Genomic DNA, 16410 nt, shown 5'->3' on the forward strand with positions numbered 1-16410 from the left:
AACACAAATTATGAGGCTAAAATGAAGGAGGAACTATTCCTGTAGCCTCTAGCTTTTCCTATTTGCATACTGTGTGCACATGAAAGCGAAAGATAATAGAAGCGCCCTTAACTAAGCAGACAATTGAAATCAGTGTCAGATTTACAAGGAGTGATGAAGAGGAAGACATGGATGAAAGGCTAGGTAGTCGCTGTGTTCTGTGCAGGAATATAAAGGAAGTCATTATCCATCTCCTGCCTACGTGGTCTCTGTGTACAGGCCCAGTGAAAAGGATCTGTACTCCTCAGTAACAGTAAGCAGGCCAAGGCCTAGCACTCTTGCTGACCTATGTAAAGGAGGTGGGAGAAGAAAGAGTCATATGATCCCAGCAGGGTGCAAATATGACACGGTTTGAGTTAACACTCCATTTGCCTTGCTAGAAAGCTCAGGAAGGTAGCCATTCCTCCACATCAGGAATTCACTCTATAAACAGTGTTTTGGCACAAAAGTGAGCAACAACTTGTATTCCCCCTTTCCCCAGAAAGAAAGGCTCCCTAGGCAGCAAATGAAAATTTGCTTTGCGCAATTTCTTTTTATTTTCCCTCCTGTCACTCCCCCAAACTGTTCACAATAAACTATTTACTTCCTGTCATTGGATTTCATGTGGTTTTCTATAGCACCATACCCGGCATATTTTTCATGTTCTACTGCTGAGCAGAGTAACTTAATGATCCTTTTAAAAAGAACAAATCAGGTCTCTGACTACGTACCTTCCTGTGGTATGTCCCCCATGCTTTCTCAAAGTATCCACAGCCCGTCAATAAACAGTCTTAAGTACTAGTCTGCCAGTAGCACTGGGAGAGTGGGTTAGGTGGTTTTCATTTCTCCCTCAGCTTTTTGCACAGTCACATTAGTGCAAGTTACAGTCTAACCTGAAAGGAATAATTCTGCAACTCAGCAGGTTGTGGTAAGCCCTCTCATTATAGGGAATGCTAGGTAATTCTTCAGACTTTCAAGGCAGTTAAAGTTGCAAGCAGCACAGCTGCAGTGACTTCAGATCCTGGGTGATAAGTCATTCTGTCTTGCTATGCCGTACTTTCAGCAATTAAGAAACCTCTCCTTCTGAAGCCATGAACATGCAACTAAGAGCCATCGATGTGGTGTTCAGGAATGACTATGAGAAAAGGCATCTTAAAAATTCACTGACTTCGCTTCAAAGACAAGGGAGAGAGTGGAACTCTTCTGGGCAAAGTTCCTATGAACCTGTTGGCTCAAGTGGTTGTAATAAACTAAATAATTTCTGAAAACTCTTGGTCAAGGAAGTGTTTCTGACTAAAGTTTGAAGTGGCTCAGGATCAGTTCTGTTATGGGGCAACTGAAACAATACTGCCTTTGTAGCTCTTGTAGCTAAGACAGCTAGAATGCTGTTACCCAAGAACCTGATGGTCACGCCTGTTTTGCTAATCTCTAAATTGAAAATGCCTCATTCAATAGTAAATTGAAAACACTTCAACTGACTTAGAAAAGGCTATTCCTGAACCTAAACTAGTTTTATGAGGTCTATAAGAGGAAAGAGAAAGGACACAGGGCCCAGGAGAAGTCAAACTCTGTGCAAGTGCTGTTCTATCAACAAATTTAGTTTGTTTCTAGTGTGAGCAAAACACTCTTAACAAGACCAGCACACTGAGAAGGCACAGAGGTTGTCAACAAAAGAAGACCCTATACTGACAAGGATGTTTTAATTTAGTTCTACTACTGATGACATTAACTAGTAATAACGATTAATTATTTGTATTATAAAATTTGTATTGGTGAGCAGCCCTTGCAAAGATGACAGTCCCCTGTGAGCTGGCTTCTTCATGATCAAACACATAGAAGTGTTTCCACTCCAAGAAGTTTATGGCCTAAATACATTCAAGAATTAAAAAATCCTGTCAATTGAACTCATAAAGCACAAACAATTCATTCCATCTTGTCCATGAAGAAACTGGTGCAGTTAGAAATTTCATTTTTCATACTGGAAAAATTTTGACTCAGTTTAACATGAAAACTGGAGATAAGATTGCTAGGCAAACACAAAATGACATGTTTATTCTATGGATTACTAATTGTGAGGATATACAGGGAGTTTATGATGGAAAAAGAAAACACAGTTCACAACATATTTAAATTTATAGTTCAGCACGTGCAGAAAAATAGAGCTATCAAAGATCATTTCATTGGCTATTACAGAAACTGCCCAAAATATTCCATACATAGAGGGAATGGCACTGCTGTTTCCACAGATATATTTTATGTCTGTATCCATAGAGTCTGCAGGGAGAAAGAGTGATATAAAATAGTTTCACAGACTAAGAGAACACCCAATTCACTGTGACTTGAGGGTAAATACAGGTCATCTCAGAGAGTAAAAAAAAAAAAAAAGAAAGAAAAAAGAAAAAAGAAAATGTGATCTTGACTAGACCGGATGGTTGCAATAATCCAACCAGCTCCTTTGAGACAGAGAATATCATATTTTTACTTTATTGATGAAAAGCATATTTAGAATATTTTTCTCTATAACAACCTTCTGTTCTCCTCCTTGCTCCTGCCTCTTCTTAAAATCAAATATTTTTAAGTTTTGAATTTGAAGAATGGAATCACGTAACTAATCAATCAGCCTTTACATCTGAGATCTCATCATTTTCAACATTACCTCATACGAATATCTCTGTAATTGTGCCTACAGGGCTACCACTGCTTTCTAAAAAGATTACATGGACCAAAAGAAACCACTTTGTTTTGCCCTCTGGCTTTCTATGCGAAACAAGTGTCATGGTGAAATGCTGACAAAATCCTCTCATGTTTTCGAGCTTTGAAAAATTGCGGCACAATGGTAATGTTGGAAGCACAAGAGCAAAATATATATAGGGGTTTTTTTTATTTGTTTTGGGGGTTTTGTTGTTGTTTTTTTTAAACTAAGTTACAGTACCATACTTTCAAAATTTGAGCAGAGAACAGAATTGTTCCCTTCTGTGCAGAAGTAAGGACAGGAGAAAGGGGAAATCTTACAGACTTTTCTTATATTTACTCCATATATGAACACATACATAACAGGTTTCAGCTGTGCAGTACAATAAAGGTTGAAATTCATCCTTGTGCAGCATGAGACACTAGCTTCTGGGAGATGTTTTGAAAGTTTAGATGCTTTCCATACTTTATGTATGTCCTACACACTGAATTACACTAACTTAAAAATTCTTTTCCTACTTTACTCCTGCACCACTGTATTTGAGCATCATCCAAGGGAACAGAGCAAACTGCTTCCCAAATAAGCTTGCGGCAGCACATGATCACTCAGTGGATGCTCTGTTTTAAACCAAGCTTTTGCCATCTGTTCCTCTGCTAATTATGAATGCTACAGATATCCACAACTACATTGCAAAGAAAAAAGTGATTAAAGCACATGTACTCTTTCTACAACGCATCTTTGCTGTTTACCTCAAATTAAAAGCAATACCACCCACCACGCAACACACAAGTCACACAGTAGGATGACCACATAAGGGCAGATGTTTATAGCTTCTCATCTGGCAATAAGCCAGTGGTGATTGCTTGAAGTCCAAAATGTATTGTGTATACTCAGCAAGAGAATCTTTACAACTGTGCACAGAATCATGCACATTCCTTAAGTGGGGCTGACCAGTAGCTTTGCTCACACAAACACTTGCTGCCCAGGTCATGGTATTGCAGGATACTGATTAGCATCTAACTAACTTTCAGCTGTATACTCACTAAATCCCTGCCTGCTCTCCTCTCCCTCTGACCCTAACATCATCATCGACCTACCATTTTAGATCCTCTCTAACGAAGCAGAATACGTTTTTCTTTATCTACCTCCTCCCCATTCTGTCTGTGTTTGTAAACTCATTACCTGGGTACACACACAGACACATGTCATGTTCTTCATTTCCTCTTTCTGCCAGGAGTCTTCCATGAGGAGAGACCTCTGGGCTTTAGAAAAGATTGTTCCAATCACGATTTCTCACCTAATGGAGCACATCTCCATCTCATCCATGACTCCTCTGGCTGGATCCACTAAATTATCCAGCCTTCGTTTGTCTCTGACAGGGGTTTTGGGGGTTTGCGTTTTGTTTGGTTTGTGGGTTTTTTTTTTTTTGCATTTTCTTGCACCTTTAGTTTCTCTTTTTAAGGAATGACTCAGGAAAATACATTTATTCCATCATGCAGTTTCAGTCCCTCCTACGAAAGTAAGCTTCAAGAAGCTTCAGCTTTAAAATCAGCCATGCCCTAAGGCTTCAACTTAGTATCTGATTTTATATCTACATATCTCCTTATTGAGTTCAAATTTTATAGACAATCTTGCGTCATTCTGAATGGAACACATCAACTGCACCATCCTCGACATATCCATAATGGTTTTGCAATGATGGAGGTAGGTTTCAAAATTGCTTTCTGTTTACAGCTTCTTTCATTGCTAATGAAAACTACAGCCATACTGAGCACATGCCACATCTATCTCTATTTGTACACTGCCCTGCTGTAATAGGATATTGCTCATTCTTGATTACATAGGGCCATATTCTGCCATAGGTGGAGCATCGTGACAGAAACTAATGCGAAGGTTCTGTTGTTACTTAAAAAAATACCAATAGCAGAGCATGGCCCATAGGAAGTTATTCGGATTTTTTTTTTCATTTACATACGGAGATGGGACTATTTGTGATGGCAGATGTTGCTTTAGAAGTGGAAGTTTCAATATATTTTAAAACGGTTCTAAAATTGTTTATATTATCATTTTATGAATGCTCAAAAATTGTCCATTTATACCCATTAAAGTTTCTTGTACTTGTGTTCAGTCTTCTTTTCTCTTTCACAAGGCATTGCACCTGACTAGGAAATGCTTACTCACAATCTCTAACAGCGCTGTCTCTGGGGGAAAAAAAGATTACCTTTCATCTCAGGATATAAGAAGTTCATTACAAGCCACAAAATCTTCACTCTGCCAATCATTTTATCATTTATTAAGATAAGGCACATGCATAAGACACAAAGCACCTCTTCAAGGGAAAAGCCAAAGGCTTTATAGAAAGAAAAAGAGACTAGATATAAAAATAGACATTTGTGTCACATAAGGATCATCATTTCAGCCCATCTTGTCTCATATTCCAATGAAAATAAACCATTTAGTGTCTTGTTATATCCAACTTAACTTTGTTATATAAGCATGAAGAGACTAATAAATCTGTGGCCACTGATCTGAACTACTATATACTTCCTTAGGACCAAATATATCTGGTTTAACAGTTTCCTTCATGCTGCAGAACTGCAGTTATGTGCATAACAATTGTACAGTACTTTTCCAGTGTATATTTTTTCTAATTAAATGTGACATGCTTTCTTTTTGGATGCTGTTGTCTTGAGTGAACCATAATGTGGAGATTCACGGTTGTGTTTAAGGAATGTGGCAGACAATGCCGTATTTAAATCACTAATTATCCTGTGCCTATAGATATCCTTACTGAATGCAACACTCCAGTGTTCTTTCAGATGAAACAATCTCTTTTTCAGCCATATGAAACAAGTTTTAAAAAGATCAGTAGATTTAAAACCCCTAAAGAGTCACTAGTTTCACCAGATGTTGTTTAACATTAAAATAAAACAAGATATGGGAAATTCGCTTTGCCTAATATCTCCGCTTTAACAGGAAATACCTAGTCGGCCTTTGACACGATATCAAACCAGAGGCATACCTACCTAGCATTAAATAAATAAATAAATATATAACGTCTAGCTAGTGTCAAAAAGATTGGTTACCCTAGCTTCACTTACAAAAAAAAAAAAAAAAATGAACACAATATACCTTGGGTGAAGCTTACGTTATCAAACGCAAAATGAATTTGACCCGATAAACACTGCTGTCAGATTCTGGCACATATATCCAACGGAGAACACACCCTTTCTGTATTCCAGCACAGCACCCAGTTCAGTGAGAGCCCCCCGTCCTGGGACTGACATGACATCAATTCTGCCGGTAGGCCTGACGTTAGCGTGACGGATAACGCTGAATCAGCTCCCTCCGCCGCTCCCACACCCGTCCAGTCCCGATGTGCACCTCCGCGGACCCAACCGCACGGGGGCCGTGCCTGGAGAGGCACCGAAGGGGTCACCGGGAGCTCCGGGGGTCCCAAACGCGGGGAGCCTCCGCCCGCCCCGCCCCGCCCCGCCCCGCCCGGCGGGTTCAGCACCGGACAGCTCCGCCGCGCCGGCCCGGCTGCGCGCGCAGCCGCGGAGGAACGCGCGCAACGCTCCCGCGCGAGCGCCTGCAGCGGAGGAGGTGTCGGCGCGCGCAGCAGTGCTGGGAGACGCCCAGAGGCCTCCTGGAAACGGGTGGTACCAGCCTCCCCGTACCAAACAGGTGGTCAAAGTACCAGCCTCCCGGTACCAAACAGGCACGACAGGCGTTTCCAAAGTCTCAAATCAATTTTATGATTTTTATTAATATTTACCAATCGCAGCTAAATTCTACCACAAACCTCAGGATTCCGAGTACACACAGAAACACTAAGAACAACGTTTTCCACTCACTCTCTTGAACAAGCAACTCTGCCTCATTTCTTCTTAATCCTGCAATTACAGTTTTCAGCCTCCCTCCCTTTCCATTCTCTAAAATTTAAGCATCTCCCCGGCCCAGTTCCAGTGCCTGCATCTGCCTCTGCCTCTCTACCTCCACCTCCTGTTCAGTTTCAAGTTGTCCAACCGCTACAACTTAAAGGAAAAGGCAGAGAAGACAATACACGAACACTAGAAGACAAGGCAGGAATAAACTTCTGAATAGCAAATGGCAGTCGAGGAAGGAAGGGCAAAGGCAGATCTTCAAGCTAAAAAGTACCTAAAAACTATTCACAGAATATGCTGTGAAATTTCAAATGAAACTGTATGGACAGATGAATTTCCTGATTGGACAGTTTCAAAATAACCTGCAGAGCCAGCCAAATATCACTACCTCTATCAATCCCAGTGTCGGTCAGAATTCAACTGCAAGCCATGACAGATTGAAACCTTTTTCAAAAACCAATCTGAATATAGTTACTTTAACAGTAATTTTTAATGAAGTATTTTTCTGTCTGCTCAGGAGAAAGCAATCAGTGAAGTGGATTTATGACACTAGGTTCATTAAGAGGACAGCTAAGATCACAGAATTAATTGATGCCCCCTTGTACCTATTTAATGAGAATGATTTTCTGTTACCCTGGATTACAAACCAAGCTATAGAAGTGACAGATAAAGACCAATCTACTCCCTGCCAAAACCTCTATTCAGTAGCTTAGCAATTTATCTGTAAACTGAATTTTGAATCACATCTCAGCCTTGAAACTCATTAGACATTAGATGTTCAGTCCAAATGTGTAATTCAATTTTAGCTGCCAACCTGCAACAGCAAATCCACCAATGATAACTGCTGGAGTTATCTACCTGATGACAGACTACTTACATGGAATTAAGACTCGGTAAGTTAGTGGCAATAAGGCCCTATGTAAAGCTGAAACAGAGTTAAGTATTGGAAGTAAAATAAATTCACACTGGAGGCAGCAGCGTTACCTTAACTCTGCCCTGTTTCAACTCCACTTTCTCATTTTGGTTGGATTCTATAAAAACGTGTACTTTGTAGACTGTAGATGTCTGACTTTCAGACAGGTTGATACTTCCAGGGACTTTGAGGGAGCTTCTTCTATTTATGCTGGCCAGACACTTGATCTTTCAGCCTTTTCCAATTACACCGTGTCCTCCAAAAGCCAAAAAGAACTGTTTAATCTAACTGGTCTTTCACGGACAGTTGTTCTTTGTCTAAGACAACAGGAGGATGAGGAATATGAGAATCAAACTCAGGCCTCACTGAAGTCTTTGAGAATTTGGTCATCAGCTTCAACATAACCAAGACTTCACTACAGCTCTTTTGGACAAATCTCATTCTCGGTTACACAAGGAAAGAAATAATCAAGTAACACTTGAATAAACAGATGTTATTGAAAAGAAAATAGTTTTCATACCCTAGATGTAATACTTGACCTCCATTTCCCTCTTGTAAAGACAGCTCAGCTGCCCCACCCCAAATTCAGATAGTCTCGTATTTTATCCTCAAAAAACATGCACACATTGTTAAAGACATGCTGACTGAAATTACATATTTCTAGCCTCCTGGTTAAAACCATAAATATTGAGCAAACAGTTAAAATACCTGAGACAAAAAAAGGCAATATGCTCCCTAATGTTCAAAATGTAGTATCATAACTAAGCTTTAACTTTTGGCACTTGAGAATAAAGACCCTGATTTTCTCAACCCTAATCCTTGACAATTTACCTGAAATAAAACTCGTATTATTTACCCATGCGTACTTGAGCCTGATAACAGTTGTTACACTAACAGACATCAGAACCCAGCCTCCTGTGACTGTTTTCAGTCCACCCATTTTGTATCACATTGACATGGTTTGACATGACATGTGGCTCGTTTGTGTGGGGTTTTCTCCCTTTTACAAGAGTGAGCTTTGACAAATATATAACCAAAATCTATCCCACAACTCTGTACTGGGTTTTGATTTGCTGGTTATTCTGCCCACCCCCACCCCCAAAGGTGCTAACATCGCAATACATCAAAACTGGCTCTTTACCTTTTTTTATTCATTTTTACCCTCACGCTTATCAAGAAACAAAATATTTCTCTTCTGTCCTTACAAAGGTGCAGCATGCTCTTCACATCATTGTACTTGCTATAGCTCCCGCTGCAACTCTTACACAGCCTACATCCAGAAACGTAACAGAAGACTCACCTCTCAGGAATCTGACAAAATTACAGTTTAAATTTGTAATAAAGTGAGCCCCTATGGAAAAGAAATCCTACAAAATTGGGGCAGGGTGGGGTGGGAGGAGTAGTAGAAAACAAGAATGGTTACTCTAAAAACCTGTAAAATATACTAGTGAAAACTTCAAGTCTACAGAATTCCATAGCAGGGGTATGATTCGTGACTGCAGTCTACAGAACATTTCTGTAAGTGAGGAAACTATTCAAGTTATCATTTGAAACAAATAGTACAGAAACACTCTAGTTTGTCACTGACCTAGTTAGCTTTGGAGTCTTAGGCAATTCCTAGGGAAGCTGGATAAGTGTCAGTTAATTATAAAAAGCTGGCTCTCTGTACCTTCCAAGTTAATTATTCTGACATAAATGCCATTATTTTTCCCCTTGTCCACTGCAGAAGGAAAGTGTCAAGTTTGAGAAGGGCATGTTCAGTAAGCACATCTCTTCTGCTTGCAAGAAGCTGATTATGAAGTACATTTGCACAGATTCGGTCTCATGTTTTCTATTCTTTCAAACTTGCAGCTTTGGCAGCTACATCTCAGCTGTACTTTTCAATCACATTTATATCCCTGTCCCTCCGTTGAGTAAGAATTGCCCTAAGAGGCAGCCTGTACTAAGAGTGTCTGGGCAGACTTATAAATCACATTTCAACTCTGTTGTATTTCAGTCCAGATCGACTGGAATCCACACACATAATCTTCACCTTCAATTAAATCTCAAGGTGGGCTTGGAATGATAATCTCCCGGGAAGCAAGCCTGAGGTGCCTGTCTCCCATCACATAACCCAGCTACTTTATTGACTGGGTACATCCATCACTTAGCTAGCGGGTATTCTTCACATGTACTGTAACCTTCTTTACGACTATCTTCACTACTATGTAATTAGCAGGGCCTGAATGGTTTCTCCAGGAATATACGTATTGACTGTATCGATCACTGAATCACAGAAAAACCTGTGCTTACATTTAAGGTGAAGAAAGTAGAAAATATGATGTTCTGGTAATAAGTGGTTGGCGGAAAAATGCTTCATTCTGCCTGTAGACCTAAATACGACACAGAAAAAGAAAACACAATCCCAAACTACGTAGCTTCCCCTTAGCGTCCAGTGTATCAGGCGGTATCTTGAAATTGGTTGGGTCCTTGGCAGTAAGATCACATTGAAGGCAGCTATCTCCCAGGGAAGAGACAGCAGAAAGAACCCAGTCTACACAAACGAACTGTTAGCTCAAAAATCCCAAAGAAGCAGGGGATACTTGGTCAGATTCCACCACACTAGAAGCTGTATGGATAGGGAGCAAGGCAACCATCTGCAAGGGGCTTTAAGCTCAGTGACCAGATACATGTGATACAAAACTCCAAGGCTTCTAGAATCCCCAAATCCAGGGGGTTTTATTGGTTTACTACCTCATAATCTTTTTTGTTAACATACAAGCTACATCTAAAACTGAAGTGCTCATTAAGATAACTTTTTAAAACATAACTGTGGGTGGAGCAATAACCTTATTCCTAAATTCAGGAATAAGGTTATTTTTGTCACCAATTATCTACTTAGTTATCTCAACTTTATGCAAGGCAGCTTTTGCTGTCCCTCTCTCAGTAAACATTCTGAAGCAAATCTACTCTTACACAATTAGCTTTGTGTGAGTAAACTAATCTAGTATATTAATTTAAAACAAGCTCTTTTCCCCTACGATGCTGGAAGGCCTTTGGATCACCAACTCCATAAAAATTTGTCCGTCTTGAATTTCAGTGATCAGAAGTGCTCACAATATTTGTAATTAAGTATTCTCTCCTATACAGTGTACATTTTCATTTCTTCAACTGAACCAGGAATCTTTCATTTTATGCATTCCTACAACATATTTGCTTTCCTCAGAGCAGCATTACTTTCATTACTTGGAATAACTCTGCAAACCAATAAAAGTACACAGGTTTTCCCTCTCATCTATTTCAAGCTGAGCTGCCAGGACCCAGAATAAATTCGTGTTAGCTCTCAATTCTATGACCTTCTACTTTGTACTTTTAAATTTCATTTCATTTCTATTACTTGAGTTCCAAGGTCTTTCAATTCTGCCTGCTTGGTATTCCAGCCCTTCTCAGTACTGGTCATGTTTTGCAACTCTCTGCGATCAAGTTTCACTACCACACTTCTCATTTTGGGCTAAACAAATCAGAGACAGGTAAGTGCAAGAAGGGGAAAAGCAGTGAAGAAGAGTGAAGAGCCAGCCCAAAGTCCAACAATCCATCATTGGCAAAGCAGGAACAATGCAGGTCCGCCAGTTCCTAGCCCCGAGTTTGCTTCATCACCTAACGCTGCACTTCTGATCAGGTGCGAGGAGGAGCTCATAGGCTTGGAAAGGTGATGTACCTGCATAACTGACAAAATTGTGTCTTCAGTGGATCGTATCAGGGGGTGGTAGCCTATGACCAACCTGGGAAATCTAATATCTAATCTATCCCACTTATATGTAACTATTCATAATGCTGGTAGTTATATCTACTTAACCACAGTAAGTCTGAGAAATGTACACACACAGATGATGACATTTCATGCCTTGCTTCTTAGGCATGCAGAGTCTCAAAGCATCTCCAGCCATATAATGCATGGGGGTTTTAAGATGATAGCCTGAACTGAAACTCTGTAAGCAATAAAATTTAGAGAAACAGCTTAGTTAATGCTCAGAACGTGGTCTGGCAGCCTGCCATGCATAAACATGCACTGAAACCAGAGTTCATGCCAAGATTCTTAGCTTTCAACTTCATAGAAATTCATTGTATGGTTTATACTAGATCCTCTAAGTTAATTTAACTTTTTTTTCTTCCTTCTTGCAGTTCAATCCATAGCTAGTTGAACTTATTACCTTTTTATACATAAGCATTAATAATGTAATAGACATAACTCCAAGTAGAAGTAATAGAATTAGTCTGTTCATATAATGTTGATTAAAGGCAGGCCTAACAGTAAGAGGACACTTAGTCTATCCCTTCTGTGCCAAGCCTCTAAGAACACGAGATGCTGCAGTGTGACCTATTACAATAATGTGTGTGGCTATTCACATAATAAATGCTTTCCAAGACTCATAAGAATTCACTTCACATTCAGGTTTTGCACTCACTTCACATTGAATTTGCGCTCGAGCTCCTCTTAAGCCAAAGGATCTTTCTCAACAGATTTGATCGAAAGATCGAGGCTGTAACATTTGTTTCCATAATATCAAAAAGTCTAAGTCAGCTCTCGTATCCCGATATCTGCTTTTCCAAGCCTCAAATCTGTGCAAAAGAAATAGCTGCAGTTCCTTCCTACAGACTCCAGCTTGCTTACTCTTCTTCTTCCAGTAATAATTATATTGGTTTAGTTTCTATTTTTTAGATACTTACTAAACTAGACCTAGTCACTTACTTAAGTACGCATCAAGCCACACTCAATATATGGATTAGGTGAGTAATAAATTCCATATTACCACAGATTCTGAGCTCTGTCCTTTCTTTTTTTACAGCTTCAACACACAGTTGTGAGGAAGAGAAATACTATTATTATCCCCAGCTACAAAATGGGGCTTAAGACAGAGCTAAGATTTTGTCATTGGCCGCACAGAAAGCCCATGGCAGACAAGGAAAAAGGAGCGGAAGACAGAAAGGGATATCAAGTCCAGGTTGTAATTAAAGCTTATTAAAACATCAGACATTACACCATTATTGATACTGGACAACATACAAGATTCTCAACAGCATGTGCTTCACAACAGATCAGTCACATTGGTCTTACTCTTCATTTACAGGCTCTGCTTGTTTATAAAAATGGAGCACCTGAATATTCTACAAATTGTGTTCAATTCATGCGAAGATTGTATTGTAAAGTATTGTTTTAACCAGATCCCTCCAGGCTTTTTGAAAATGTTGACAGGTGATCATTTCACACTATTAAATTCAGTCAGACTTGAAAATTTAGCCCGATTATGCGGATGCAATGCAGACTCATAATGAGGTGTACTTCTGCGCTTTCTTTTCACGGAAGAGTAATGACTGCTGGGCCATTAAGTGCAACTACCATGCTGTCTTTGCCCAAAAGAAATATGGATCATACTAAAAAAACTGATCAATAGTTGTCTTCTCAAATCAGGCCATATTGGGCCATAGCTCAATAAGGCTGACCAACCAATTGATTTTGAAAAGAATAACTGAAAAAGTTGAGAGAAGCCCAATTTTAAATTTTATATTCAATTATACATCATCCGTAAAAAACCCACCCGGTACTGCAACATTATGACAGATTTATACACATGTGTGCAGATGTTTGTGCTGCATGCACGTACAGAGTTTAGTGGCCACACCCAAACCAAACCTCAGCTCTATACATGCAGTTTCTCCTACTGTACTTTAACACAGTCATATAAATATTTGTGCAATTTTATTTATATAACATGACATAAAATTCAGAAAGCTACTAAAGGCAATTATGATAATTACTGCAACCTTGCTTCTGCTGATGTACATGGTACGAACCAGGCCTTCTGCTCTGTAGTAGCTGTAGCGTCACACCCAAGAAGGTTTTAACTGAAACACCACCTCCATATTCCAGCCTCCTGTGTGAAGCCCACATCGAGGACCTCATCTAGTAATGATGTCTTTATAGTTCTAGTTTGGGAACAAAGGGAAGAGTTTTCCTACAACTCCACAATTACGAATGAAACACTAGTCCACCCCACATATCACAGTGGGGTAAACTGTTAGGCTGCATCTCACCAGACAGTCTTACAACAAGTGTTTTAACAATCTATCCCCAACAAGACAGCCACAAAGCAAGGACCAGACTTCTTCCAATGACACCTCTGCACGCAAGAAGCGTGCTGCCTGTACTATACCCACGACATTGGCAGCAACTCTACCAATGCACATCTTCATCTGTGGACCCAGAACCTCTCACGGAGATTATGATGCAGTAAATCACTTTGGCTGAAGACAAGTTATTAATTACATACGTAAGCTTTTACATTTTCTTTTTGGACAAAGCTTAGGAGATTATTAGTAGTCTCTGTTAATTTGCCCCATAAAAGGTTTCATGGGCAATCATATGCAATCATAACATGCTAGTTTCAAACTAATTAAATAGAACCATCAAGACAGCTGGGTAGAGAGATACCTAAACTTTTCATGGCCTTTATACTATATGGTTTTGCTTGGCAGAGGACCAGCTAAGAGGTTTTTTTTTTTTTCCATAAAATGATTCTTACTATAGAAAAGAGTTCTGAGGCTTTACAATTTTTGTTAGCATTTTCAGAAAGTCTAAAAAAGCATTTTCAGTTGTGAAATGTTAAAACATGAAAGAGGTAATCTTCACGGCCATCTTCCACAAGAAGAGAACTAATTTCTCTGACAATTGCACTTGTGAGACTGAGGAAAGGGGATGAGAAGAGAATTTGGAAGGACTCCAGGCTTAGGCTTCAAAAAAAACCAACCAACCAACAAAACGCATCAAATTAAACAATAACTTCAAGCTCAAGAAGTGTGATTAATACATGGCCTCAATCTGGAAGGAGACTGTTGAAAGATGTCCCTTGCTGTAAATCTGTCCCCGGCTAAAAGTGGTTTTGGATTAATTTGTCAGTCCTTCATTCAATTCACCATTTTCAAATGCTGCTGAATTCTCACATCGAGTCGGATGTAGAAATTAACAAGTGAAATCCTTAACCTGCATTCCCCAGGAGACTAACGCAGATATTGACAGATTCCCTCAGAGCCTGGTAAAAATCAACGAATCCATATTAACTGTAGAATCCCCTTAATAAAATAGTAGTTACCGTACAAGCATAGGCTTTTCCAGACACCCGTTATACAAGAACTTCAACAGTTCCAGTAGGTGGATGTCATCACAGTAAATGCATACAACTATATATTGACACATCTGTTGATACCACTGTTAAGGGCATACTTTGTTCTGCTGAGATTCAGAGCAGCGTCATTTCCCAGACACAGAGATGACCACAACTACAGAAAAATGTAGACAGAATAAGCCAGGCAGAGACAAGACATGTAATACTCAGACGTTCTCTTTGCAAAGTAAGGTACAGTGTTAATACCACAGAGACAACTGCAAAGGATCAAAGCTTAACTTGTTAACATCCTATAAAACACCAGAGCTTCCTAAACAAACAAAGAAATTCTTACAGAACAGTACCAGCAGAACTACCAGCCAGCTTTACTCTTCCCTTTCCTAGAGTCACACTGCAGCCACCATGCACAAACCCCATGCAATGAAGAACACTTAACCTCAACACGCTCGTGATCAACAGTAACATTTCCCTTATCCAGCCTCAGGCAGACTGAAGCAGGGTTTCTGGGTGCGCTCCAAGACAGCTTTTTCAGCATATAGACAGCAGAAGCAAAAGGAGCTCTTTTAATTAATGGTAATTCTTATTAATTCAATTAATAGTAAATATTGCATTTACCATAAATGTTGCATTTCCCTTTCTCCAGTCATTGACTTAATACATGCAACTGTATTCAAACTAGGGGAATTCAAGAATTAATTTTAAGCTTAAGTGATTTGCCTTGTACAGACACATGCCATAACACATCTTGAAGTTATCCCTGTTTTCCAGACTGAAAAATATCCTGAGTCAAATCCTTGCTTCCTCCAACCCCATACCAGCATCAAAGATCTTCATGAGCAGAATTGACAATAAAATGATTTCCACCAAAACTGCGGGCAAAAAAAGCTTCCCTGTTTACCACCTTGTGGCTCGAACTGGTAAACATTCCCTTCTCACATACACACCGTTTCATCATTTTACAGTTAACTAGCCTCTTAAGCAGCAGGCACAGAAACTTCGCTCAAAGTTCCTCCCCCAAGGAAAATGTCAGCGAGACTGACACCGAACCCAAGCTGCCCCGACTGATGATGGGGTAACCAAGAACGCCCGGACTGACTGTCCGGCTTCCAACCACCTCTGAACATCCTTCCTACCAGCAGCAAACGGTTGCCCAAGCTGCATCTCTCTCCTGCCTACAGCCTCTAAAAGCCAGCAGCCACCCATCGAAAGGATGCTACGGTCAAATGGAACAAACACGAAGTCTGCGGTAGACGAAGAAGTACTTACATCCCTGAATTTATTCCAGTACTTGTCCTTGTCATACTGCGAGACAGTGCTCAGCCATTTGTCGTTGTCCAGGAAATTGCCATGATTGCTGTTGCTGGTGATGATTTCAGGATGCCGGCTCTCCACTTGCAGGAAGCACCAGGCAGCTATGACCAGCACCCCCGACATCTGCAAGGAGAGGAGAGGAGCGGAGCGGCGCGGAGCGGCGAGGCGGCGGCGGGCGCGGAGGGCGGCGCGGCCGCGGCTTTCTCGGGCAGGGAAGTTTGAGGGGACCCAAGTTCGGGCTCGTTTCCCCTTCACGCCCCTCGCCAACTTCGCGCTGGCGGAGCTGCCAGGTCCGCCGAGACCCGCCCTACCCGCCCGGCCCGGAGGGGCGGGGAACAACAACAGTAATAACGTTAAATACAAAACAGGTCCCCTGGGGCCGGGCAGAGACACCAGCCAGGGGAAAAACACAGCGTTACGAGACCCCAG

At 40.5% G+C, this 16410-nt stretch overlaps 1 protein-coding gene across 1 annotated transcript in view; it reads right to left on the reverse strand.

The window, feature by feature from the left end:
- Positions 1 to 16104, reverse strand: part of SPOCK1 (SPARC (osteonectin), cwcv and kazal like domains proteoglycan 1) — a 311125-nt gene extending 295021 nt beyond the window's left edge. Inside the window, exon 1 of the mRNA XM_086470913.1 lies at positions 15937 to 16104. Within this exon, the coding sequence (XP_086327039.1) occupies positions 15937 to 16104 (168 nt within the window). The remainder of the gene's footprint in view (positions 1 to 15936) is intronic.
- Between the last annotated feature and the right edge of the window lie 306 nt (positions 16105 to 16410).

The sequence above is a fragment of the Leptosomus discolor genome, chromosome 10 (assembly GCF_034619465.1).
Source record: "Leptosomus discolor isolate bLepDis1 chromosome 10, bLepDis1.hap2, whole genome shotgun sequence".
NCBI classification, from domain to species: Eukaryota; Metazoa; Chordata; class Aves; order Leptosomiformes; family Leptosomidae; genus Leptosomus; species Leptosomus discolor.